This window comes from Kockovaella imperatae (genome assembly GCF_002102565.1).
Source record: "Kockovaella imperatae strain NRRL Y-17943 chromosome Unknown BD324scaffold_6, whole genome shotgun sequence".
NCBI lineage: Eukaryota > Fungi > Basidiomycota > Tremellomycetes > Tremellales > Cuniculitremaceae > Kockovaella > Kockovaella imperatae.
In genome coordinates this window covers 748,905-773,652 of record NW_019028946.1, presented here as the reverse complement: position 1 = coordinate 773,652, position 24,748 = coordinate 748,905, and the positions used below count along the sequence as shown (strand labels likewise).

The following is a 24,748-nucleotide window of genomic DNA, read 5'->3' as shown; positions in this document are numbered from 1 at the left end:
ATATTGTTGTACATAAAATGATGCAAGGGCTATAACACATTGATTGCTCCTCGGCACATCAAACCTCGTCTCTCATCTAGGAATACAGTGGATGAAGATCGGCCATCACGAGCCATTACTCAATTTCCGCCGCTTTACATTGAACCCTTCCGGCTCGTCCCCTTGATTCGACGGCATGACCTCGTCAAGCATCCTCAAAGCATCTCTCACGCCGCTCGTCTCGACCTTGAGTCTCCTTCTAGAACCACGAGATAGACCAAATGTGGGACTGGACCCAAAATCGCGACTAGCCATTTGCGAAGGAGCAGTGCTTGAAATCGATTGTCCGCTAAAAGAAGGGCCGGCTTCGTGTCCCACACAAGTCGTATGCTTCGCTACGACATCTGCCAGCAGAGCGAGCGGGGCGAATCGAGAATTCGGATGCGCCTAAAGCCATGGTCAGCAATTCCGTGATATATGCTGACCCACCTTTAATGTTTTCCATGCCTGATCAGCCGTCATACTGGATTCGCTGGAGCCTTCGCCACCATCGCTGCACAAGAGTGCAGAGATGCTCATGCAATTTCCCGGGCAATCATCACATGGCTTTGTGATCGTAGGATCTGCATAAAGTTGGGCGCAGAATTCTTGGCCTGAAGCATGGATGTCAGCTCATGATATTCAGAATGGCAGGATTGAGAGAGCTCACCGAAAGAGTCATCTTTGCATACTTCACAGTTGGAGGGATCGCCACTACATTCGGCGGTGGCTCGAGAAGCGAATCCATCATCGGAAGTGCTAAGACCAGATGCCATGGGACTTGGAACAAAGTCCCAGATTTTGGCTTTGATACCGTGTCCAGCTTTGTTCTTCTTGAGAGGGAGGCTGACGGCTTGTGTAGAAGTGCGAATAACGACTGATGAATGTTGAGCGGGTCGATGATGAGACAAGGTTTCATTGGGTAAAGTTTGCGGACTCGTTTCGACTTTGCAGGCGCAGAATGAAGCTGAAGTACAGAGGCCACAGGCATCGTTGTGCCTTTCCACCCCTTCGATACTGTTCTCGACTATCTGGACCTCGTTATCTTGTCGATTATCATCCAGGACCCGGCACAGACACTCGGCATCTGTGCGACAGACTCCACAGTGGCCGGGATTGTCAATTCTGGTCTCGTGTGGGTATTGAGCTTGTTCATGTCCTTCCACGACCTTCGCCGCCATGGATAACGCTGCAAGGGGAGCCGACGACGTACTGCCAATCGCTGAGGGTTTCTGGCAGGGACAATCGGGATCCGGGTCCGGACAAATAGGACATGCTATCGTCTCTCGGCGAGCAGGCACGTCACCAGGCGATGCTTGGCTGTTCGTGCGAGACGTCCGACCCAATCGAGTCGCCGAACTAGACGCCGCAGCCGGAGACCTCGCCAAAGGAGGAGTCAACGCCGAATCTGTCTTCCACAACTTCATTTCTCCTCTCTTTTCGGCAGCCTGAGCTTTGAGCTCCTTGTTGAGTCGTTTCAACTCTTCCACCTCCGCCCTCATCTCCCCATTCTCCACTTTGAGCCTCTCATTATCGGCTTTGAGGGCCCTCGCCACCTCCTGTAGTCGGACATTTGAGTGGATCTCATCAGCCTCGTATTGCCTCAATTTTTCTTCCAACGTCGAGATGTAGTCTGTTTTTCGAGCTCGATGAGCTCGCTGTGACAGTCGATTCTGGGATTGTCGTTTCTGCGCACCGGGTCAGCGGAAAAGTCTCTGGCAAGACTCTACAGACAAAAAAGAAAACACTCACATTATCCGGCTCATCCTCACTGATCTTCCTACCTGGCTTCGTGCGCTCCGGGATAACCCATTCCTTGGAAGGCTTTGCAAAAACTTTTCCGGCGCTCGACGATGTATCTTTAATGACTGCCAAGGGCTTTGCAGCGACTCGTTGGGGACCGTTGACCATGACCGGCATGCGTGTCGGAGTGAGGAGCGGTGTCTTTGACTTGAACCGATTCTACGATCACTGTGCTTCGAGAATAGCTCGCAGAATGTATTCCTTCCGTACGACAGGTATATCCGTTGTCAGCAGCCCTCGATGACCTCTGTTCCCAGTTTCGCAGGACTCATGAGACCGAGACCCGATATAGCGAGTGTCCCCGAGAGTAGATTCGTTCAATGACTTCTCAAAGCGGTAAATAATGACGGCCTCCAAGGATCACACGTTTTCTAATCTGATAAGGCCATTCCACCTTCGTGTATAGAGTGATAGATGTCCAAGATCCGCCAAAAAGTGGTGTGATGCCGGGGGTCATCGGCCGATGAGGATGCAAGATGATGAATCAAGTCCTCGGAGACGTTTTTGCTGCTAAATTTGACGGGATCAAAATCGGCCGAGAAGATATTTCCGCATTGAGTAATAATGTGAGGATACCCCCCTTGTTGGCCTTTCTCTTCTCCCTTTTTTTTATCAGATAAAGAAAAAAAAGGTCCCGGAGGGCGAAATTTGGGCACAATCCTGAGACGCCCTGCATCAAGTTTCGACCGAAAGGTCTGGCATAGTAGTCCATGTCATCGACTTAAGAGCTGGAGAAGGGGAAAGTCGCCAAATCTCTCCTCAAATTTCATATCTTTCCACAGCGTTCTCCAACTGTCTCAACTCTGTCAGCCCAAATCTAATCACTCAAGATGGGGCAGGATCTATTCTCCGTCCCCATCTTCTTCATCGTACTGAGGTGAGGATCAGCATGCGCCGCCTTTGAATACACGCTCATGAACCCTCTTGGCTTTCTCAGAGAGACGATAGAAGCCGCCATCATTGTCTCTGTCTTGCTCTCGTTCGTGGAGCAATTGATGAGGACTGGTCGATTGGACGGAAGCAGTCCCTCGCCCTCTAGTACTGGATCGGGCTCAGCTGAATCACTCGATGATATTAAGAGGACTCAAAAATTGATTAAGCGGATGAGGATACAGATCTGGGCGGGAACCTTGACAGGCTTTTTCATCGCTTTGAGCATAGGAGCAGGTTTCATTGCCGTGGTGAGTAAAGCCTCGGCATTCTGTCCTATTTCAGCTCTCATCGTCCCTCAGTTTTACACCAAGGTGACTGATCTCTGGGGCAAAACGGAAGAGCTATGGGAAGGGACGTTCTCCATCATCGCGTGTATCCTCATATACATCATGGGCATTGCCTTTCTCAAGATGGACAGATCGAGAGTCAAGTGGAGGATCAAGCTTGCCGATGCATTCGAGAAAAGTCACTCAAGGGCCATCTCGGCGCAGAATGGTGCGAGCCTCAGTGAGACTGAAGAAGCACGCCGTGGTGAAGGCAAGAGTGGGAAATGGGCATTGTTCATTTTACCTTTCATTACTGTGCTTCGAGAGGGTCTGGAGGCGGTTGTCTTTGTTGGCGGGGTGAGCCGTCCATCAGAAATGCTTCAGCGACTGTGCTCATCTACTCAGGTGTCACTGAACCAACCTGGCAAGTCGATTCCCATCCCTGCTATCGTTGGGCTCCTGGCAGGAGGTCTCATCGGTGAGACAAGACGTCTTCTTCTCAGTCGTCTAGTTCTCTAACCCCTCCTACAGGCTACTTCATCTATCGGACGGGATCCACCTCGACACTCCATTGGTTCCTCATCGGCTCGACTACTATCCTCTTCCTCATCGGTGCTGGGCTCGCATCAAAGGGTGTCGGTCTATTCGAATACTATGTCTTCGCGCGAGGCGTCGGAGGGGACGTAGCGGAGACAGGGGATGGACCGGGAAGTTTCCAGGTCAAGGGAAATGTCTGGCATTTGACGTATGGGAGTCCAGAGGTGAGTAGCAGCGCCTCTCACAGTACCAGAAGGTCAGACGCTGATTTGATCATCAGCCAGGAAGCCCAGGCACGAACGGAGGTGAGCAGAGCGACTCACGGACTTTGGCGCAGGAAATGTACTGACCATCGAGCAAGGATATCAGCTGTTCAATGCTGTCTTGGGGTGGACAAACACGGCGACACTCGGCTCTATTCTCAGTTACGTCTTTTACTGGCTCCTCATTATTGTCACGTTGATCTACCTCAAATGGAAAGAAGGACGGTTTGCGTTCTTTGGGTACGCTTCAAAAGCTGGACAAAACCGATTGAATGGGCAGACCGGATCAGGTGATCGCAAGGGATACAGGACGACAGTCTCCCCATCTGACGCTGAGATGGAAGACTTGGATCAGAAGAAGGATGTGGGAGAGTCGCCAGGCACCGAAGACAGGATACCAATTTTAGAGCATTAGATGGATCACTAAATGGAATGAACGACATGCATCGAAGCACAGCCTTGCTTCATCTCTTGCCATATGAGGCAGGGATGCGAGCGCGTTTACGTGCTGGCTGTGTACATCGTGTACATCATGTCATGTATACAAAGCTGACGAGAGCAGGTGTTTGGTTTCTCGCTTCTTCCACCGATATACTGACTCGCGAATGTCATCCAAAGGGATGCACGACCGTCTTGAAACGCAAGCGACCTCAACCAAAGGAAGGACTTCATGGGAAGCTCTGGTTGCAAGTCAAACGGTACCGAGTGCTTGGGGAAGTAATGTAGCTTGGGACTGACTATAGATGGGAAGAACAACATCCCTTCACCACGAATATATTTCTCGTCTCCTGTATCTGGGAGAGTCCTATCGCGTCGCCTAATTCGCTTACAGGTGTGTCGTTGCGTGTTCCTCGACGCCAATCACGTTTCAATCTTGTCAGCGCTGGCCTCCTGGTTGTTCCTGAGACAATTAACGATCATCAACGGACGATTACCTTGAGGCGGCGTGTGGCATGTACAGGACTTTCCCCCATGATCATGATGGTTCCTTCCTAAGGGAAAGTAATTGACACAACGTGAGAGGGAGTCTACTTTCTTCTTCGATCCTAGCCTCGTTCGATTGCCTCTTGGTCAGCTTCAAGCCATTCCCCACAGACGGTAGAGCCCGCGAAGTGCTCAAGACTGGGAAGAAGACCCTGCGGGGAGATTGTGGTTGACGCAGCGACAGTAGATTTCGGCAGGGAGGATGGGGTGCTGTACAAGCAAGCAGCGAGTTCACAATAGCTAGTTCATAGTGACTGACCAGATCTTCAGACTTGACCCACCATTCCACGCTTCAAGCATCCCTCGACCGCCAACATCTGCTTCGTACCATTCATCGCTTATGACACCACCACCAGCGGCAGCAGCCGCGCCTGCCCAATATGGCTATCCACTCCGACCGATGTCGCCTCTGTTCCCCTCCTCCCCCGCTTCGCCATCCTCTGCTCATTTGTATCCACCCCAAAGACATCAACATCCTTATCCAACGAAAGGCCAATACGAGCCGCCATCCGATCATCCATTCTTGCAGGGCCAATCGAGATTCCCGTTGTATCGCGAATTCCAGTATTAGCTACAGTACCTCCGACAGATGACGAGTGTTCTGAGTTACCCTTTCGGATCGTGTCAATTACCATGAGGCTGAGAAGCGACGATGCACGCGAGGACATAAACTATGTAATGAACCAGCGAACATTGATCGTCGCTACTGCCCTCGTCTCTGTGCAGAAGGATTTAAGCACTTCGGCCGTATGTATGACCCCGCATATACAATCAACTTCTGAAACACGACGTGCGCCACAGCGTTTCAAAAATCACACAGTAATAAACTGTACACTCCCTAAGGTTGATGGTCTGGCACATCCACCACACTTGGCAATGTCGGCGAGAGAGATAGCGATACACAGACATGCATCCATGTACATAAAGACTTCCGATGTGTATTCTCAGTACACGCTAAGGTATTTGCTCCGAACAGAAGCATTTGCATATGTCCCGCTGCCCATTGTCCGACGAAAAGACTTCGCTTACTTCAGCCAACATCTTGACCTAAAGGCTGACAGATCACTTCGGACCTTGGTCTCAGTGCTATCCTCATGGCTCGCTTCGACGTCCTAGACAACTCGCTACATACAGTCCTATGTGCGGCTGCGCTTTACAAGCTTCTGAACCTCATGCTCATCTGTTCTCCGTCCTTCCTTGCGGAGAATCAATCCTTGTACCTCGCCGCCGCGGAGCAGTATTGGAAATAAGTGTCCCCGCATGGGGGAGCCCTCGTTGGCCACTTGGCATATGTACATAAGTTCAGACATTGGCGAGCAACCTACGGCACGTTTCTCTTCGAGTCGAGACGGTCCATCACCTGCCAAGACGTATCCCTTTCATCTCGTCCAACCCCTTCCATCCCTGTCCTCTCCTCATCCCTGGCCACTCTCTCGAATCAAGATCAATTGGTCGATCACAGCCAATCCTCAGCAGCGTTCGACTCAAGTCACAGCTGTCCCAGACTTTGACCCGGACATATCTGCAGCCTCGATCCTGCTCTTCTTGCCGACCACACCACAATTGGCGTGTTGTACTGGTTGAAACATCAGGGTCCATAGTGTCCGTCTTACCTCCCGTTCCTCTCTCAACATCTCAGGGGATGCAGTACCCAAAGGCAGGGGGAGGCGCAATTAGCCCGTGGAGAGTGCAAAGGCTGTGACGCGGTTTGAGGACGCAACATCGATATCGTGAGTCTTCGACCCATCACTTCATCTGCCTCGGACCTTGCTGATCACGCTCGTTACACCCAACACTCCTGCACGGGAACACTCGTTAACAAACTTTGCATCAACCAGCCTCGAGGCACCCACTCGGGGAGCGCTTAATCAGTGGCGTATCCTCTCCTTCAAACACCAACTTCATCCCCCACCTGCTCTAGACAGCATCTGTCGAAGTTCAGGTCAATCATGTCTTCCAGCTCCACCTTCACCCCTCAATCCTCTATGCGACCCGGAGATACCGCTTACCCTCCTCCCAAGCCTGTACCTCCTCTCACCCCCACCACCGGATTAGGCGCCACGATCAGATGCTAGGCGCGGAATAGGAAGATAAGTGAGGTGCGCATCGCTCCGTGTACGCTAGATGGTACTGAACGTTCGCAGCCATGCTCTATATTCCACACCCTGATACATCCGGCAGCGCCGCCTCAAACCGCTGAAGCTCCCTTCCCCTCATCTTGGAATTTCGTGTTCCCCTCTCAAACCCCATTGTAGTTATACATCGTTGTCCCAAGCGAGGTGACGCTCCAGGCATGTAGTATGCATTACACTGTGCACAGTATACATTGATGCAGTCTTCGAGGCTAAGATCTCTTCTTCGGCTGGATCTTGAGGGAGAAATCGACGTGAGGACAGCCCTGAGCCAATGATCAGCTTTGCACATCTATGCAAAGATGCCTCCAGTCGTCAACATACTTGATGAACGGCAGATGTCGACAGAATGTCTATATCTGAAGCACTGTATCAGCCACACCTCCTTGGCACCTTCCAGTATCTCGTCTACTCACTCGGTCCGATTCTTCCTGACAGACCATTCTCCGTAATCCCTCCGCTAGCCTCAATCAAGAACTCTCTCTTCCCTTTGAATTGATCTTTCAGCGTCTTGGCCGTGTCGTGAAGCTCATCGCCGACAAGGTTATCAAGCATGATAATGTTGCCTCCCGCTTCGATCGCCTCGCGGGCTTCGTCGAGGTTCTGACATTCCACATTGATCAAGAGAGAGAAACCGGCGACTCGGCGAACTGAATGAATGGCGGAAGTGATTGATCCTGGAGGGAAAAGAGGAATGCTTAGCATATCTGAGGAGATAAACTCTGCCTCTCACCGGTCGCCCAGATGTGATTGTCCTTCAGCATCACCATACTGCTCAGATCGTGTCGATGAGGATCCACCCCGCCGACCATCATCCCGTATTTCTCGACGAGCCTGAAGCCGGGGGTCGTCTTGCGTGTCCCTGATATCTTACTCAGCATGTCATGCATCGCCGTCTTCTATCGGACTCACCCGCAATGGTGCCTTTCCATCCCGCCTCTCTAGCCAAATCCCTGAACCGTCTAGATCTGCGATACTCTTTCATTAAAACGGGCCTGGAGCCATCCGAGAGACCGGTTACTCACACCGTTGCTATACCTGAACATCTTGACAAGGTATTCAAAGCAACTCGTTCACCCAATAGCAATTGGCGTGCTTGACCTCGAACGATGGCGACTTTGGTCTTTGAATCAGGAGGGATCGCAGATCCCTCTTGCAAAATCCATTCGACTCTGAGGACTCTCAGTTCATATCACATATGGGTAAGCTCACGTGCATCCGGCATATTTGAAGACTTCGTCAAAGAAGGGCACTCCCGCTAAAACACCCTGCCATCAAATCATGTCAGCACGGATTCCCATCCTAGTTTCGGCCAGCAGCATGAGATATCATGCCGATGTACCGCAGGCTAGCACTTTGACGACTGGACTAGCATCTTCGTTCTCTGAAGCCGCTCGCTACTCACTCCACTTTTCCCCCATAGAATCGCCTCTTGTTCCTCTTCGCCAACGACGAATCCAGCCCAGTCAAACGAAGGAGTATCCTCATCAAACCATCTCTGTACCTCCGATCGCCAGCTCGGAGGGAGTATATGAGCCAGATTTTGACCCGGTAGAAGGTCCGAGGCGTCTTTGGATCCGCCGCTGGACATGATGAATAGCGATGGCAAACGGCTCAGTAGAGCAATATATCAAAGATCTCATGAGCAGGTGGAGGATTGTCCTACAATTTCCAGTTTTTCCGTCGGAAATGACACTTGGGCGACTGCTTTTTTTGGCTTTAACCAGTTGAAAGGAATCGTTCGTGGACCCCCATGGTCGATCCATAGTTGATCAGCACCCCCTACATTTGCTCTGTATCAATTTGTGCACGACAGCGATGGAATTGAGTCTATGGGTAGCTCGTCAGAGTTTGTGCTTGTGGATACTGCCACCAACGCTGAGGTCGTGGTGAGTTCTCTCACTTCGGTCCATTCACGACCTGTGGATGCAGTCCAGGACTGACAGACCCCAAACACAGCAAGTCTTCATGTACTTCTACGACTAGAAATCAAGCGCCGGCGTGTATCTCATTTCAGGTCACAGATTCTTTACACTCAAAGGTCGTGAAACCGGATCGGGCGTATCGATGAGGAAAGAGTAGCCTGGCTGCCATGCTGATATAACACATCGTCTGGCATGTTATAATGTTGGGTTTGATCTGCCAAGCCAAGAGATAACTACATATGCATCCATGCTCGGCTTGTGACTCCCGCTTCTAAATATCTAGCTGTACTCATCACACGAGTTCGCAACGTGGCCGACGCCATTTGACTCACAAAGAACATCTGGTCGATCCTTTCCAGTGATTTTTCGAGAGCATAATATGAGCGTCTAAATCGTGGCGCAACACCTGTTCTGCAGCGTCGTCGTCTTGTTTACTCTTGACCTCGATGACGTCGCTGAAGAAGTCAGTCTGATCCCGAAAACCATCAAGAATTACATGTCTCGATGGACAGCTGTCAGAGACCTGACGTCTGTGACATATCAACTTTGCAGACTTTTCGACATGTCCGGGTGGCGAACACGGCCGGATGCCCCCTGCCACCAGCCCACACCCGTGTACGGGGGACACTCGTTCTAAGGGCCGTTCGCGCTGTGTCCTCTGCCTGAAAGCTGTACTCAAGAGGACCGCAGCAGCATGGATGTGGGGCTCTTCGGCATGTAGTTGACGAAGTAGTCGCCTTGGTCGGGTCCCGCCATTCTAGATAGACGTGGCAAACACATGGAAGCGAATTCTATCGCCATGAGTTTGTTCGCGAAAAAGAGAAAGGGGGGGCCACAAAAGATAAAAACCAGCCACCTTCTCTACTCCACGCCCGATGGAATGTGGCATCTCAATTTTCATCCAGAAGAGGGGGCGTCAATGGATGGTTCTGTGTTGACACAAGCTTGATGGGTGGTCTTTCAGCGTGCATCATGACGGAGAGCTAGCGAGTGACAGGCAGGACAGGGAGAGGATGATTTCAGAAGCGAGAAACCAGCTCGCAAGCTGAAACGCCAATACGCTGAGTTGAGCGATACGAGTCGAGCTGTTATTCTGTATTCCAGTGGCGTCTCTAGTCAGAAAAACTCTATATCGATACAGACTCCATATCCGTGCATGTCAAGCTCAATTCATTAGACGGTGTATGCTTGTCTTTCAGCAGTGCCGATACTCGATCAATCAAGAACTCTAAAGTTGAAAAGAGAGGCGAGGATAGAGTTCCAGCTCGAGGATAGCAAGCAGAGAGAGAGAGGAAGACAACAAGCGGCCCACCATCCGTCGATCCTTTTGTAGGCATAATAACAAGATCAACAGTCGATCAACTACCGCTTTCGTTGCGCCATTCCGAACTGGCGTCGAGAGATTTGCGAAGGTACGATTTGGGCAAGATAGTCGTTGTATGCATAGCCACATCATAACATAACAACAAACGCAAAAGAAGTCTCCGACATAGTGATATCACCCCAAGTCACTTTTCAGTGTGTGTTTTCAGGATCCCCTTTTGTGCACCCCTCCATCACACGACCTTCTCGTTCGCAAGGGAAAGCAAGAATATCAAGAACGGGAGGGTCTTGTAGAAGAGAACAGAAGGCAACCAAAGAAGAAGGGGGGGAGGGATCCAGTACCCTGGAAAAATTCGCCTACCCAACCAAAGTCGCATATCGTTTTTTTCCGCCGCAGTAGACTAGTGGTACACGTCCATCGAGAGCCGCCGACGTAGACTTGTGGTCGAGGAAGATCTGAGTGTGCAGTCGGCTGCTAGTGGATGGACAAGCTACAACATTGACCTGGAACGAGAAGAACATTGTTTCTTTCTTTCAACCATCTCATTCATTCAATCATTCAACTGCAAGAAACGTTACGAATTTGGCTGAGAGGGGAAGTTGTGGGGTAGTGTGTGTGTCGGAACAAAACCACTTGAAACTCGCTGCTGTAAAAGGGACAACGACGGGAAAAGGAAAGGAAGGAGGCGAAAGGGATCTCCGGGAACGAACCCCCGAATTTTGGTGATTTTTTGGGCCTGGAACTTTTGGGCAAAGTCTCCTGGTCGCTATCCCAACCCCCTCTCCAACCTCGACTGCAACTCTTTGAGAGTACATCGTGCAAGTGGGACATCCATACCATTCGAGAGGAGAGCGTGGCTACAGAAGTGATCGCCGCTCTGGATATAACACTTGGACCGGCGGCGGCGAGACAGCTAGAGCGCTCGCTAATTGACACATGATCGCTTCATCAACATTGTTGTGTCATCGATGTGAGTAGACCGACAAGCTATCTTGTACGAAGAGGTCTCGCCCGGGTCAATCCTCACGACCTCAAGTACCATTCGTGTCCTTCATGACCTCATGAGGTCCCGGTTTTTAAAACACTGTTCATGTCAGACATTGCGCCTGCCTCCTTTACAATCACACTGTCAATTCCCTTCGGATGCCTCTGTCAGAATCAGAAACCGGGTGCTGATCAAGTCGCAGAATCTCAAACACTTTGTGTTCCTTCTGGATCGACCTCTGCCCTCTGTGTGTACGGTCTGCTCTCTCCTCTTGCTCTCTTTCTCTCCCTCTCTCTCCTCTTCTTCGTTCTAGTCATTCAACTCATCCCGCTTGATCGCCCTTGGGGCAAAAGGGGGTTGAAGTATCAAGGAACGAAGAAGACTCGTTTGCTTGTGGAGATGTCACATCCGCTCAAAGCTCGCTGACCTCATCGAGGTGAGAGCTCTCTGATGCCTTCTCCCCAATCTTGCGTCCCCATCTGATCCCATTATCATTAGGACCCATCAACGTATCAACGTACGTCTGGATCTCTTCCAGAGCAGCATCACTCAACACTGGCTCACAACACAACACACTTCACCCTGTGATCAAAAAAACCCCTTCAACAGATCGTGTACCTTGCTGCACTTTGAGCGGTGACGACAGGCTCATCAGAAAAGTCACCAACGAGACACACACACTTTCCTCTCTTTTCTGTGAGTACTTGTCGATATATCTTGGGTCATTCCTTTCCAAACTTTCTTCAAGCTCTCTTTCGACCACACACATTTTGAACACTCAGCTGACCTTGTTTGTCCACTCATTGCTCTGCTACATACGACACATCCATTCCACTCGACGACTACCGGCTCTCTCCCCTCCCCGACCCGACCCCCATACCATGTCCTTCCCACACAACATGGATCAAAACATGCCGGATTCACTATCGCGACGACCCACGTCCTCCATGTCAACCGTGCGCTCGCGTCGACGACCCAACACTCCACCCCTTTCTCTCATCTTCCCTACGGCGTACCCTTTCCAACTTGATCCCGTTACGCCACCACCTCGACTGGAATCTTACGATCATTCGATCGATTACATGGCAACCATTCGGCCGCGGAAACCATTCACTGATCCTCCACGTCGTATCTCTTCCCGTCATACCGGCCCGCGCCTACCATCTGTCCCATTTCGACTCGGTCCTGCTGTTCCGTTGCATTCTGCCACACCATCCTCATTGGACGTCACAGTCGTACAATCTTTGCACGACGACGAGATGAATATGAACATCTTGACACTCTTCCCACCCACTCCATCACCATCTATCCACACACCGAACAGGAAGGCATCCGTCGACAAATTGTTACCGACCTTGAGTATCTCGACAGATCACAGAGTCAAGATCGCGGATAGGCGCGACACCATGGAGTCTCTTCCCGGTCCTAGCATGCCTCGGAAAGAGCTTCCACCAACTCCACCAGAAGCTGAAGAAGAAGGTCAGGAGGGTGAAGCCTTCAACACCTCCTCCGCCTCAGCTTCCACCTCTGTCGCCTTCTCTGAACCTCAGCTACCACCTCGTCCACAACGTCGCAGACGACCCGCCAGCGGGTATCCACAGCCCATGGCCAGGGCTTCCACCTCTCACGACAGCCTCGATTCAGCCCTTGCCGACAATCGGCTCTCATCCCAGCACCTCGATGTCGATCTCGATTCCTATTCCACAACAGAATATGACACTGAGGATGATGTATTGGAGGACTGCGAACCCACACTCAGCTTTCGGACTGCCTCCACAACCGACTCGACCCACTACACACCTTCGTCCGTCGGTGCGAGCAAGGGTCATCGTCCGGCCGAGGGGGAGCCGCGTATACGTCTCAGGACAAATACAGGACGATCCACTGCCTATTCTTCAGCTGAATCCAGCATGGCCAGTGGTGCTTATTCCTATTCCGCCTACGCCGACGGCAGCCTCTACCATCCCCATCCACCTCCGATGCCGTCAGTTCCGCGTCAAACCAAGAACGAGCAGATTGGTCTAGGCTTCTCCATGCCAGACCTTGCCATTCCGACATTCCAAGCCGAGAGCAGCCCCAGTGTTGCGGACCCGAACTCTCCAGCTGGTTCCTTTGCTCATCGCCCTTGGAGAAGAGATCCTGCTTCTCAGAGGATGAGGAGCGATTCTGCGTCTTCGGCCGTCGACTATGATTCAGAACTGAATCAATCAGCTAATACACCGCCTGTCGACCTAGCGGTGGATGGGATCGACTTCCCTGATATGCCATGGGCAAACAAGGAAGATCTTGCGTCTGATGCCGTTGCCCTAGTCGAAGACGGAAAGAGCAGGGTGATCGACAAAACGCGTATAGCAGGCCTCGGTGGAGTCGAGTCTCTCGAGGGGGACGTCTTGGCATCCCTCGCAGGTAGGTCATATATCAAAGGGGCCGGAATCGTAGCTGACTCCCTCCTCAGGTACGACCCACTTGCTACTTGACAACATTGGATCCAACCTCGAGCAAGTCCTGCCCGCGCTTCTCTCCGTTGTCGCGTCAACTCTCGTCGTCCTCGATATCTCAGCCAATGGCCTGCCGCTGCTCCCGGAAACTCTCAGACACTGCACTCTGCTGGAGGAGCTCAACGTTTCTGGCAACCCGATACGCGTCTTGCCGACGTGGATGGCCGAATTGGTCGAGATGCGAGTGTTGGCTGTAGACGGATGCCAGCTTCAGAGCATCCCTCAGGACCTGTCAGCTCTTGGTAGACTGCACACACTGTGCCTTCGAGGGAATCGTCTGGTCTCGCTCCCGTCTTGGCTCTGTCTCTTAAGTCATTTGGAGACCTTGAGGGTGGACGAGAATCCTTTTGCTCCAGAATGGCTTCCCATCGTTTCCCCTATCCTGACTTCGTCGTCAGCCACCATGCCAGCTCGAGCAATTCCTCCAAGATCGAGCTCCGTGCAGAGAAGACCCACGTATGCCAGATCCCGCTCGTCCAGTGCTGCGATTTCTCTCAATTCGAGTTCAGAAGATGGCCAGAGTCCTCTCGCTCAGGCTACATCAAGCCTGAACCTCGACTCGATCAACGAGAATGCACCACGTTCGGCCCCACCTCCAAGCTCAAACGACATTGTCCCTCATTCGGCTAACCCACTCTCAGCATCTCCCTCGAGTCCAGAGAAGATGTCCACAATCCTCGAATCTCCCCGTGGACTTCGAAAGATGAAGTCTGCCAGTGACCTCCTTGCCGGCCTCGACAACGCAGGGCCGTCCAAGCCATCTGTTCGAGGACCCAGTCACGATCTTCAAAGCAGTGCAGGCATCAATCACAGCGACAGCGTCTTTGCGCGTAGTCTTGGTGCGAAGGAAGGAGCCCGGATCGGCGCCTCTATCCTTCCCAACTATGAAGGGTCGACGTCCCCGTCGAAACAGCCTCGTCCTTCGACATCCTCGTCAGCAACGGGCAAAAGTGGTAAATGGGGTTTCTTGCGGAAAATGTCAAAGCATCGACTCCGAGGTGACAAGGATTCTTCACCCAGGTCGTCAGATGGCAACGTTTCACCTGTGCCGCCTTTAATCCACGCTCACTCAGATATGGGTCCGAGGTCACCTCAATCCGCTCGGCCCAGTTTTAGCACTGCGCAGTCGTCATTGACTTTGCCTCTCCATCGCAATGCCATGTCGGAGTTCGGATCTCTACCATCGACACCGTCGGTTGCTAGTATAGCTGCTGTTCCTCACACGCTGCCTGCGACTTCGCATGGCTCCAACAGTCTGCCCAGGGCTGTCAAGAGACGAAGCTACTTGATGGTGGATCAAGCGCCTTCCCTGTCGGTCAACATTCCGTCGTGGTCCCCATTTTTCGTGGACCATTCGACCTTTGAACACCCTTCGCCGAATCCCCCGAATCAGATCGACCTTTCGACCCCAGACCCTCAGCTTTCAGGTCAAGGCACAGGCTTATTTCCCAGTCAGACACTCAGATCAGAGCCATTCCAAAACGGTCTTGGATCTCCGGTGCAGCTCAACCCTGAGGCGAGATATGCCCAAGGCCTGGAAAGCATCAAGTCTTATCTTCGAGACCTGTTCGATCTCTCTCGCACACCGATCGAGCCATACGGCAGTTTCGAGGTGGTACAGACGGTGGAGCATGGGCATGAAAGCCCGGACACCTCTTCCGCTGGTCTCTCACGGGAGTCTAGAAGCTCCATCGCCGATGCTCGCCGGACTCGTCGTCCTACGATGGATGTCAACTCCTTGGCGGGCGCCGAGGGGTCACTCACAGCCTCGTCTGCCTCTGTGGTCAGCTGTGAGACGGCGGAGAGTGGCGTCTTGACTGGGAAAAAATTCAAGAATGACGCTGCGAAGAGAGCTCGAGTGCTTCGAGAGATCTGGGAGACGGAACGTACATATGTTCGAGGCCTAGGCGAACTGGTCACAATCTACGTCAAGCCTTCTTCTCATCCGGTCAATGCTGGCAAGTCGAATGAAACGATCATTCCTGCTCCCGAGCGGAAGGTGGTCTTTGGCGGTATCGAATCGATCTTGTCGATTCACAGGGACAATCTGCTGCCTGCTCTCGAAAAGGCAATCCGACCTCTTCTCGAAGGCAAAGATGACGAGGACGGCGATCTGTCGACGACCACCGCCCATGCAGTCGGAGAAGTTTTCAGGACATATATAGCCTACATGAAGCAATACTCGAGCTACATCAACAACTTTGACAATGCGCAATCCAGGATGAAGACTTGGAGCGCTCCATCGTCCGTCCCGACTACTCCGTCCTACCCCTCCAGGCCATCTCTCGGTCGAAGCTCTACGGCTCATACAGGAAGTGTATCGAGTGCCGCTATCAGCGTTGGAATGGGTTTGAGCTCGCTCAGTCTGCCCCTGGCGGAAGCAATGCCCTCCACAGGTAATCAGATGTCATCGAGTCAGAAGAAGCGTGTCAAGGCTTTCCTCAAAGTAAGCTTGAGTGATTTCGTCAGTCAAGCGGCTACTGATTTGCCTCCAGAAATGCCGTGAACATCCTCTCCACTCTCAGATCAACTTGGAAAGCTACTTGTTGCTACCGATCCAAAGGGTGCCGCGGTACAAGCTCTTGGTGAGTGCATCATCGTCTCTGTGGACCTTGACTCATGTGTTTCCCAGCTTGAAGATCTTGCAATGTGCACCATGCCACAAGCGGATGGTCCACGCGACACGCTCGACGATGCCTTGAACGAAATTGCCTCTCTTGCTTCCTTGATGAATGAAGAGAAGCGCGATGCGGATTCTCGACTCCGACTCCTTCACTGGCAGAAGCGAATCACCATGCGAGGACCATCACCTTTGGTTCAACCACACCGACGGCTCATCATGGACGGCGCACTGACATTGATCCGATTGGTCAAAAAGGCGTCTTCATTCGTCGAGATGGACACCACGGTTGCAAACTTCAGCGTCAGCTGCAAAGCTGATATCGAGCAAACCATCACGCCGAGCAAGGTGGTTGTACCGGTCGAGCATATTACTCCAGAGCCCATGGATCGACCCATTATGCTTATCCTGTGCTCCGATCTTTTGGCGCTTGTTCAACAACGGACTGCAGCCGGCGGCTGGGACGGTCCTGTTGACCTGTTCAACGTATTGCGAATGGGAACGTTGCGAGAGCCGGCGAGCATCGTTCATGGCAATGTCCTACGCGTGGTAGACAACAAGGTGAGAGATACTCTATCAACAGCTGAGATCAGTCACTCACCCTTCTTAATTAGTCTATCTACTACTTCAACGGCGAATCGCCCGAGATGATCCTCCAGTGGTCTCGAGCTATCAATTCGGCTCGACGACGATGAAAAAGCCTTCCTTATCTCTGCCGGTTCTCATTTGCTCGAATTGTTGTACAGAACATCGTTTGGACATTTCACCCTGCACATAATATCTTTCAGACATTTTCAAAGCCCTCCTTTTGGACCGGGACTCATTTCGTATGTTGTGAAGTCGAGCGGTCCCAATGGAAGGTTTTTCTTTAGTATGGTAGTTTTTTCTCGGGAAGAAGCAGAGATGGGCGAATCAGGACCCCCCCAAAATGTATAATGTTTTCCTCTTGTGCTTTGCCCCTTCTACACTCATGACAATGTATCATCAATGCATCGATCTCGCAACTGCATGCTTAGGCTTTGGAAATGAGTCTCGCGCCTTCGGGTGCGTCCTTGTTCCCTGGTCCGTACCAGTCTGAGAAGCCCTATGACGATGGCATCAGAATGTGTGACTGACGGCAGGCAGGTAGAAAACTCACGAAGTCGCACATCCACGAAGGCGAGTTGATCCTCATCTGCTTGCCCTGAGCTGCGAGCTTGTCAAAGACTGCAAGCTCGTCATCTGAAAGCTTGATGACCTGGAGATTGCTCTCGATACCTGTGTACATGGGGTCAGACTTAGAAGTGAATGAAAGCTTGGATCGGCCTATTCACGAGCAGGTGTGACACTCTTTGGCAAGACGACGATTCCTTTGTTGACGCAGTACGAGATCAAGACTGTAGCTGGAGCGACGTTGTGCTTCTCTGCAATCTTGGCGACTTGCTCGTCTTTGCCTAACGGGCTCCCGGTAGATCCTAGAGGCGAGTAGGCTTCAAGGATGATACCTTCCTTGTCACACCATTCTTTTAGCTCGTGCGAGGGGTTGTAAGGGTGAATCTCGACCTATGGCGGAGATGAGCCAAGCTCTGCGAGTACGTCCGCCCCCGCCCCCGCCCATGCCCATGTGAGCTGAGCGGGAGATGGGGCATTCGCTCACCTGGTTGACGGCTGGAACAGTCTTCCAGCTTTTCTTCAAGTGTTCCAGGATGGGGATTCCGCAGTTGCTCACTCCGATCGCCTTGACTTTGCCTTTAGCGAGCATATCTTCCATCTGAGCCCAAGTTTTCGATTGGTCCCAGTCCCAGTCAGTCGCTCGGCTACCATCTTCCTTGAGAGGGATAGGAGTGCCTTTGTCATCGGGAACAAGTCGGCTAAGGGGAGGTCAGGTCAGGTCAAGTCAGAGGGAAGATGGACATTTCCCCCCCGATCTGCTGCTTTGTGACACGACACTCACACAGGCCAATGGATGAGATAAAGATCAAGATAGCTTGTGTTGAGTTGTTTGAGGGTCTTGTCTAGATCCTCTTCTACCCTGTCGTGATAGGTGGACCAGCTGTACCGTATCAGTCTCAATAGAGCTCGGAGCCATCCACGGGCCCGTGGCCGGCCCCTCCCCCGGGCTCACAGCTTGGATGTGATGAAGATATCTTCTCGCTTCACTCCACTATCTTCTATACCTTGAGCTACTTCATTTTGGTTCTAAGGCAAAGGCAAAGGAGATCAGCGATATGATACGTATGAGAACGACCGAATCACCTACCCCATACATGACCGCACAGTCAATATGCCTGTATCCGGCTTTCAAAGCATGAGCGACGGCATTCCTCACTTCTCCAGGTTGTGCTTTCCACGTCCCTAATCCCACAGCAGGGATGGTCATGCCATTGTTAAGTTTGAACTCGGTAGGTACAGACATCGTAAATCAGGGTGTTATCTGGTGTTTGTAGGGTGAATGGTATGAAGTTGGGGGATGCTTGATTATACATTGCAGCGTTGGAGCTGGCTTGGTACGCCGGCAAAGTTCGGGCCGTCCCTCCCGGCATGCGGAAATACCGGAAATACAGACAGACCATCATGGGAGCTGCAGCGCTTGTCTGAACAACACGACGAGAGACAAGGGAGATTGACAGAACGCCATTGCTGGAGACATGGATCGCACTTATGCCGAGGCTAGTCATTGGCTGAGAACATGCCATCGCAGCCTTGACCTCCGCCCCCGTAGTATCTCATATATCCCAATGACGCGCCAAAGTCCACCCCACTCGGGTTGGAACCACCCCACTTGCTCAAGCTTGAGATCACAAATGTCACTGCCCTCTACCTGATTCGCCATGATGCCTCTGAAGCTAACTTCATGACTCGAATACGTTCGACGAGATGGACTTTACTCTGACGATCCACAGGTACATCTGCCGTGTTCCTTAGCGGCTCCCCTCACGTGCAAGGGGGATGTCGTAATCCTACCTCCACTTTCATGATGTCAATCCTCCCTCAAAATTAAGCTGGTCGTCTGCTTTCATCATCATCAGACCTTTCATTCGACTCACTTTCATACATTGTGGTCAAAAAATGGTCTCGAGTCTAGCGTATGTCCAGCAAGAACAGAATGGAAAGCCGGCTCTCGTCAAGAAGGAGGTACAGCTTCCCGAACGCGAACCCCAGGAGGTCCTCGTCAAAGTCAGTCACGTCGCTCAGAATCCTACCGATGGTGAGTGAAGAACAAAGGAGGAGGAGCAAGCTGGAAAGCTGGATTTTTTGCGCTGATACTTACAACTCAGTCCAGTCTCTCGATCTCGGCGCCTTCGGAGATGGGACAGTCCTCGGCTGTGACTTTGTAGGCGCTGTAGAAGAATTCGGTAGGAACGCAACGAGGCTTCAGAAGGGGGACGTGATTGCGGGTCTGATTTGGGGTGGTGAGCGATTCTCGCCGTCTCACGTCATCAGCGTTCTGAACTCTTCTTCTTCTTAGGTGAGAAGAAAGGATTGGGAGGATACGGGACACATACCTACGCCGACGAGAGTATCTGCTTCAAGGTCGAGACGAGCAAGGTGAAACCTGAAGAAGCAGCTACCGTACCGTTGGCCTGCACGACTGCCTGGCTGGCCATGCTGTCAAAGGACTGCTTGGCGATACCTCGAGATGGATCTCATCCCTCGATACTCATCTGGGGCGGAAGCTGTGAGTTCCTAGTGACTTGGCTTGCCTTTGAGTCGCCGCTGAATTGGTCAATCTCACAGCGAGCGTCGGCCAATATGCCATCCAACTTGCCTCTCATCTACGATTCAAAGTCATCACCACCGCCAGTTCAAAGAATCACGAGCTACTCAAGTCTTTGGGTGCCGATCACGTTTTTGACTACAAAGATGAATCAGTCGTGGACAAAATCAGAGAGGCTGCATCTGATCTTCGATACGTCTTCGATACCATTGGCAATGAAACATCATCAGCTACTGCCTCGAAAGCCGTTCGTCAAGAAGGGGGTAGCCTCTGTACGGTTCGACCAGGGAAGGGAAATACGGACAATGTTGAGAGGCGAGTCAAGGTCACGGATGTTCTCGTATGGACAGTCTTTCTGAAAGATCACGCCTACAAAGAGTTCAAATATCCAGTGAGATACACGCGATACATACAGTGTTTGTGACTCGAATGACCGTCTCTAGGCCTCTTTCGAAGACCGTCAATTGGGTATTGAGCTCTTCGAGCATCTACCGAGCTGGCTGGCTACGGGGAGAGTCAAGCCGAATGCTGTCCGGCTGATGGATCTGGATTCTATCCACGATGGCTTCCAATTATATCGGGATGGAAAGATCTCCGCGGAGAAGGTTGTCTACGCAGTCTGATCATGCTAGGTACGATCGAAGAGGCTCACGTTTCCTCCGGATCTGCGTCGATCCGAAGTGTTCCATTGATACAGACCGCAACAGTCACTGTCACACCGCCATGCATGCGTCATTAAAACCACTGTCCGATTCGAGGACAGTCGAGAACTCTAGGATCACAAGGAAGCTCGATTGTCAAAGTCAGAATCGGCATTGAAGCGAAGGAGTGCACGATAAGGAGCGCGCACGAGTCACACCCAATAGAGCTCAAGCGAATGACGCAAGGCAGATCAGCCCCTGATGCGTGTAGAGTAGGGCTTGAAGTGAGTGTGAAGGAATGATCAGGAAGTGGCACTCTTCCGACCTGCAACCTTGGATTTACTCCTGCCCTTCTGCCCCTGTCCTCTTCTTTGCGTCGACTTGAAGGCACGCATTGAATGACTCCTTCTTTGACCTGCAGTCAGATGATCTGCCCAAACGAGCTTGATTGTCCCAGATGATTTTGAGGCTGCCGAGACTGGAGCATGACCATCCGACTCGTCCGTCATTTCCATCGTATCCTGTTTGCCTCCTGATCCCGCCACAGAGGTCGAAGCCGTCGCATTTAGCTCGGAGCCGTAAGTTTGGTGTACCTGTCTGACTTCACTTTGAGGAAGGCCATTTTCACTCAGTGGGAGCCGCACGGGTGTTGCCGATATATAATCCGGTCGTGGGCCACATTGTTCGAATGAAAGAACGCTGTGGTCTTGGGAGCTGGGGCTAGGAACGGCCGGGTGTGGTAGAGTGCCAAGCTCAGGGTACTGAGTCCACAAAGCATGGTTCCTCTGATATTGCGGCGAGGATACCTCTGTCATTGCTTGATCAAAGCCTTCGTTCTCGCCTTGATGAGCATACGATGAAGCATGGTAGTGCTCATAGCAGTGCTGAGCCTGTGTCCCAGCTTCCGTGGCCATGCTCAAGGTCAGTGATCCCCCAGGGCGAGAGACAATCGTTCCACCTAGCGACGCGCTAGACGACATGGTATGTAATGCTTGATCTTGGAGCCGCGCTGCATCGCACTCACAACTGTGAGACAGCTGTGAGGTAGATGGTCTGCCGAGGCATGAGTCCGCGACGGAGTTCAATGGAGCAGCTTGAGGCAGCATCGTCGGCCAGTTCTGGGGATTGCCATCGTTTTGCAAGTATGATTGTGGCGCTGTCCCAAAAGGATCATTCGTTTGTGCATTTGCTTGGCTCAAGGCCCAGCAAGGCTCGTAAGACTCGCAAAGTTCTCCGGGCCACTGACAAGCACTGCCGAAGAATTGATCCTCGTTCGGGAGGAGCCAAGGGACACATCTTAGTTCATTGGAGTGGCGCGAGTAGGGGAGAGGCTGTCCATTCACTTGAAAGTTGTTCTGCAACTCGCTGCTCATGTAGTCGTGGTCACTCACTTCACCATCGGCCGCGGGATTCCACTGCGAGTAGTTTGAGCTCATAGGGCGTGTATGGGGTTTTTAAAAGTCGTTGCCAGGGTAAGGATCATGAATCCCAGCTAGTTAGAATCACGTCAGTGGTGACCGGTAAAGAGTCAGGACGAAGGGAGCCGCTTTGCTGTAGGAAAGACGTTACAACAGGTGGCTTGCAGCTCGCCATGACGTCGGGCTGCTCGAAAAGACTAAGGGGTTTGGATTGAAAGGACGGGTTATCACCTGCCAGAGTTAGAGTTTCCAAGTGATTCCCCGTGGTCAGTGGAAAGTGGCACAGGTACCAGCCTTAAGGTATTGAGGCCCGTTCAGTAGAGATGCAGTACGTTGGGGATCCTTTCATCTGCTGCGCAAGTGAGCGTGAACAGAATAGCGAATCTCTGTGAGAGACACCCGTCAACGTTGTTGCATTATGCTGTTATCCTCTGACCGATTGGCCTGCTACTCCACTCAAGTCTCGACAAACGGCGCCATCCTGGTGGATCGGAAGAAGAAGCAACAGAATCGTCATCCACCACGGACCGTATGCGACGATCGTCGACCTGCTCTCGCTGAATGTCGGAAGCTCAGCAGGTCTTCAGGAATAGAGCCAATGACTACTCACCAAAGACTTCACACGCCGTAATCGATCATCCATCTCGGCGAGTTTTGCTTCTAGATTCCCATTCTCCAACACTCGGGGCCGGGGTTGATCGACTTCTTCCAAGCCTTTCAGATTCTCCTCGCCGTCCAATTGCATGTCATCACCCGCTCCAGTGAATCGCAAGAGCTCTCCAAGGGCGATTGGTTTCAGCGTAGAATCTAGGACGAGCAGCTGAGAATACAATCTGCGCAGACTAGTTTTCTTTCGTCAGCTGGAGCAGATATCGCGGCGCAGCAAAAGCTCGACTCACTGTGGGTCGTTGGTGACCAGACATCCCAGAAGCGTCTTCCATAGATCCCGTTTCGCTTCTAATGATAAAGCCGCTTCGTCGTCCTTTGTCCATAGATGCAAGAGCCAAGTTGCCAGCCCCCATCTATACGATCCATCGCGATCTCGCGTTTCTGTTGTTTTGGGTTCCAGGGGCTCTGAAATTGGTGAGACTCCATCGAGTATACGATGTGAAAGTGTGTCGATAAAATCCGGGTGCAGCTCCACCAGAGATGACAAAAGCGGGGACCATATCTGCAACGAAGCATCACTTGGCGCCATTCCGTCTTGACTGGGTCGCTTCGATTCGGCCAGTGGGACCAAACCGCCTTGCGATACGAGAGCCTCGACCAATTCAGCCTTGTCGATCCTCTCTAGATCCCTCTTGATACTTTGTATTTCTCTCCCTGAAGCATTCTCACTTCCTACTTCTTTCTCTCTCAGACGAGATTTGTTGACTCGTTTCCATCGCTTGATCAATTTATCCGCTGGTCTGTCCCCGCCTCCGCCTCGCGCCATCTGGGCGGTGGTCGACGATGGATCTTGAGAGATCAACGGGACGAAGGAAGAATCGTGCAAATACTGTATGGCCTGCTTGACGGCTCCGAGAAGAGTATCTAAGGGTGGAAGATCCTCATGAGTCGCTCGATGTCGGAGTGAGATGAGTGAAGGAGGAAGACGGAGAGAGATTGCAAGATGAGCTATAGGCCGAGCGTATGGTCCTGAATGAAAGGAAGAGAGCGAGAGCGTCAGCTCATCAGCTCATCGCTACACACCGTTCATACACAACTGAAATCCTGCTCACCTGTCTGCAAAGGGTCGACTAGACCATTGACGAATCGAACGATGGCCATGGCGCAAACTAACCTCATTCGATGTCGCTCTTCAGCGGTCCGAGGTTCCGGGGTCTCGGCAGCGGAGATGAGAGAATGCAGGAGGGGTAAAAAGGCCGGACATGATGGACTGGAGATATAGATTGACATCTGAGGGAGAGGTCAGTGTTCAATTCAAACGAACGAAAGGGGAATGATAGCTGGAGCAGCCTCTCCCTCGATGTCGCTCTCTAACGCTGACTCGCTCGGTTGCACGACTTACTCTTGCCATTCCCCTAGCTCGTGTTGGCGCATCACTCTCAGGTGAGAAGAGAAGTTCGTACATGTCTACAAGGTCAGACTTGGAAGCCCATGGTACACGGCGCGGTCTAGCCATCGTCACGGTGAATCTGCAGGGAGAATATCGTTCAAAACTCAAAACCCCTCAACAACATTTCATCTGATTATTATAATTTTCCTAGGCCAAGATTGGCTGCAAAAGCCGACAGAGCGGAGATTCATCAGCTGAATCGCCTCCCTCTCAACGTTATAATCATGGCTCAATGAACGTGACATGCATCCTATTGCTATTGCTATCGCTATTGCACAAAAGCTACATAATGAGCGAGAAAGGCGCTGTACCTAGGCAGCAAGCATGCGCAGAAAGATATGATTCCCAGACGTGTGAGAGTTTGAATGAACGAAAAAGTGGGACTGCTCACGCTCCATGAGAATGAGGAGATGAGGAATGAGAACGGCGCTTGCAAAGCGATCCCTCTCCGATGACCCGTCTCTGCTTGATCTCCTCCTCCTTCTGTTCTTCTTCTTCTTCACCTTCTTGCCTGCTTGAATCTCAGATTCCAAGTCCAAAGTGTCCATGTCGATACTTGTTGTGTTCCTCTCTTCTCCACATTTACTTCTCTTTCGATTGTCCATAGTTGATGTTTTTGCCAAATGTCCATGTGCGCTACTTTAC

General features: G+C 51.8%; 10 protein-coding genes across 10 annotated transcripts; 3 read left to right on the top strand and 7 right to left on the bottom strand.

The window, feature by feature from the left end:
- Positions 1-105: 105 nt before the first annotated feature.
- On the bottom strand, positions 106-1,929 carry BD324DRAFT_608628 (hypothetical protein; the record flags this gene model as incomplete). Its single annotated transcript, XM_022014116.1, has 4 exons — positions 106-426; positions 469-632; positions 689-1,706; positions 1,771-1,929. 4 exons carry the CDS (start codon positions 1,927-1,929, stop codon positions 106-108), a joined length of 1,662 nt encoding a protein of 553 aa, XP_021871374.1.
- Positions 1,930-2,441: 512 nt separating this feature from the next.
- Positions 2,442-4,349, top strand: BD324DRAFT_625738 (iron permease FTR1/Fip1/EfeU). Its single transcript, XM_022015831.1, has 7 exons — positions 2,442-2,698; positions 2,759-3,002; positions 3,054-3,377; positions 3,426-3,498; positions 3,552-3,781; positions 3,838-3,862; positions 3,919-4,349. The coding sequence occupies exons 1-7, from the start codon at positions 2,652-2,654 to the stop codon at positions 4,233-4,235; spliced, it is 1,260 nt and encodes a 419-aa protein (XP_021871373.1). The 5' UTR covers positions 2,442-2,651; the 3' UTR covers positions 4,236-4,349.
- Positions 4,350-7,148: 2,799 nt separating this feature from the next.
- Positions 7,149-8,527, bottom strand: BD324DRAFT_650932 (nicotinate-nucleotide pyrophosphorylase; the record flags this gene model as incomplete). Its single annotated transcript, XM_022018237.1, has 8 exons — positions 7,149-7,202; positions 7,261-7,295; positions 7,353-7,613; positions 7,670-7,798; positions 7,849-7,904; positions 7,962-8,108; positions 8,149-8,204; positions 8,342-8,527. 8 exons carry the CDS (start codon positions 8,525-8,527, stop codon positions 7,149-7,151), a joined length of 924 nt encoding a protein of 307 aa, XP_021871372.1.
- Positions 8,528-9,741: 1,214 nt separating this feature from the next.
- Positions 9,742-10,312, bottom strand: BD324DRAFT_625716 (hypothetical protein). The gene has a single exon (XM_022015830.1). It carries the CDS (start codon positions 10,196-10,198, stop codon positions 9,989-9,991), a length of 210 nt encoding a protein of 69 aa, XP_021871371.1. The 5' UTR covers positions 10,199-10,312; the 3' UTR covers positions 9,742-9,988.
- A 1-nt stretch (position 10,313) lies between these two features.
- BD324DRAFT_625715 (hypothetical protein) lies at positions 10,314-10,724 on the bottom strand. Its single transcript, XM_022015829.1, has 2 exons — positions 10,551-10,724; positions 10,314-10,527 (listed from the first exon to the last, which is right to left on the bottom strand). The coding sequence occupies exons 1-2, from the start codon at positions 10,559-10,561 to the stop codon at positions 10,377-10,379; spliced, it is 162 nt and encodes a 53-aa protein (XP_021871370.1). The 5' UTR covers positions 10,562-10,724; the 3' UTR covers positions 10,314-10,376.
- A 954-nt stretch (positions 10,725-11,678) lies between these two features.
- BD324DRAFT_441427 (RhoGEF domain-domain-containing protein) lies at positions 11,679-17,178 on the top strand. The gene is made up of 5 exons (XM_022012796.1): positions 11,679-13,576; positions 13,626-16,114; positions 16,164-16,253; positions 16,301-16,849; positions 16,903-17,178. The coding sequence occupies exons 1-5, from the start codon at positions 12,052-12,054 to the stop codon at positions 16,981-16,983; spliced, it is 4,734 nt and encodes a 1,577-aa protein (XP_021871369.1). The 5' UTR covers positions 11,679-12,051; the 3' UTR covers positions 16,984-17,178.
- Positions 17,179-17,264: 86 nt separating this feature from the next.
- On the bottom strand, positions 17,265-18,737 carry BD324DRAFT_625708 (putative NADP(+) coupled glycerol dehydrogenase). Its single transcript, XM_022015828.1, has 7 exons — positions 18,528-18,737; positions 18,393-18,466; positions 18,222-18,320; positions 17,925-18,138; positions 17,602-17,830; positions 17,427-17,545; positions 17,265-17,372 (listed from the first exon to the last, which is right to left on the bottom strand). Exons 1-7 carry the CDS (start codon positions 18,681-18,683, stop codon positions 17,301-17,303), a joined length of 963 nt encoding a protein of 320 aa, XP_021871368.1. The 5' UTR covers positions 18,684-18,737; the 3' UTR covers positions 17,265-17,300.
- Positions 18,738-18,990: 253 nt separating this feature from the next.
- On the top strand, positions 18,991-20,727 carry BD324DRAFT_441385 (hypothetical protein). Its single transcript, XM_022012794.1, has 5 exons — positions 18,991-19,475; positions 19,546-19,680; positions 19,737-19,946; positions 20,006-20,376; positions 20,429-20,727. The coding sequence occupies exons 1-5, from the start codon at positions 19,337-19,339 to the stop codon at positions 20,606-20,608; spliced, it is 1,035 nt and encodes a 344-aa protein (XP_021871367.1). The 5' UTR covers positions 18,991-19,336; the 3' UTR covers positions 20,609-20,727.
- A 201-nt stretch (positions 20,728-20,928) lies between these two features.
- BD324DRAFT_650928 (hypothetical protein) lies at positions 20,929-21,606 on the bottom strand (the record flags this gene model as incomplete). The annotated part of the gene is made up of 1 exon (XM_022018236.1): positions 20,929-21,606. The coding sequence occupies one exon, from the start codon at positions 21,604-21,606 to the stop codon at positions 20,929-20,931; it is 678 nt and encodes a 225-aa protein (XP_021871366.1).
- Positions 21,607-22,381: 775 nt separating this feature from the next.
- On the bottom strand, positions 22,382-24,210 carry BD324DRAFT_625705 (Las1-like-domain-containing protein). Its single transcript, XM_022015827.1, has 5 exons — positions 24,056-24,210; positions 23,766-23,943; positions 22,944-23,682; positions 22,655-22,886; positions 22,382-22,601 (listed from the first exon to the last, which is right to left on the bottom strand). The coding sequence occupies exons 1-5, from the start codon at positions 24,167-24,169 to the stop codon at positions 22,461-22,463; spliced, it is 1,404 nt and encodes a 467-aa protein (XP_021871365.1). The 5' UTR covers positions 24,170-24,210; the 3' UTR covers positions 22,382-22,460.
- Between the last annotated feature and the right edge of the window lie 538 nt (positions 24,211-24,748).

Bases quoted from the DNA above. Each gene is read 5' to 3' on its own strand.
- BD324DRAFT_625738 (XM_022015831.1), top strand. From the start codon at position 2,652: ATGGGGCAGGATCTATTCTCCGTCCCCATCTTCTTCATCGTACTGAG. The intron at 3,378-3,425 runs GTGAGCCGTCCA...TCATCTACTCAG, and splicing joins CGGTTGTCTTTGTTGGCGGG to GTGTCACTGAACCAACCTGG. The intron at 3,782-3,837 runs GTGAGTAGCAGC...TTTGATCATCAG, and splicing joins TGACGTATGGGAGTCCAGAG to CCAGGAAGCCCAGGCACGAA.
- BD324DRAFT_625716 (XM_022015830.1), bottom strand. From the start codon at position 10,198: ATGCCTACAAAAGGATCGACGGATGGTGGGCCGCTTGTTGTCTTCCTC.
- BD324DRAFT_441427 (XM_022012796.1), top strand. From the start codon at position 12,052: ATGTCCTTCCCACACAACATGGATCAAAACATGCCGGATTCACTATCG. The intron at 16,115-16,163 runs GTAAGCTTGAGT...ATTTGCCTCCAG, and splicing joins GTGTCAAGGCTTTCCTCAAA to AAATGCCGTGAACATCCTCT. The intron at 16,254-16,300 runs GTGAGTGCATCA...TGTGTTTCCCAG, and splicing joins TGCCGCGGTACAAGCTCTTG to CTTGAAGATCTTGCAATGTG.
- BD324DRAFT_625708 (XM_022015828.1), bottom strand. From the start codon at position 18,683: ATGTCTGTACCTACCGAGTTCAAACTTAACAATGGCATGACCATCCCT. The intron at 18,321-18,392 runs GTGAGCCCGGGG...GATACGGTACAG, and splicing joins ATCTTCATCACATCCAAGCT to CTGGTCCACCTATCACGACA. The intron at 17,831-17,924 runs GTGAGCGAATGC...TCTCCGCCATAG, and splicing joins CTGTTCCAGCCGTCAACCAG to GTCGAGATTCACCCTTACAA.
- BD324DRAFT_441385 (XM_022012794.1), top strand. From the start codon at position 19,337: ATGGTCTCGAGTCTAGCGTATGTCCAGCAAGAACAGAATGGAAAGCCG. The intron at 19,947-20,005 runs GTGAGTTCCTAG...TCAATCTCACAG, and splicing joins ACTCATCTGGGGCGGAAGCT to CGAGCGTCGGCCAATATGCC. The intron at 20,377-20,428 runs GTGAGATACACG...GACCGTCTCTAG, and splicing joins ACAAAGAGTTCAAATATCCA to GCCTCTTTCGAAGACCGTCA.
- BD324DRAFT_625705 (XM_022015827.1), bottom strand. From the start codon at position 24,169: ATGGCTAGACCGCGCCGTGTACCATGGGCTTCCAAGTCTGACCTTGTA. The intron at 23,683-23,765 runs GTGAGCAGGATT...CCTTTCATTCAG, and splicing joins AGTCGACCCTTTGCAGACAG to GACCATACGCTCGGCCTATA. The intron at 22,887-22,943 runs GTGAGTCGAGCT...AAAGAAAACTAG, and splicing joins CTGGTCACCAACGACCCACA to TCTGCGCAGATTGTATTCTC.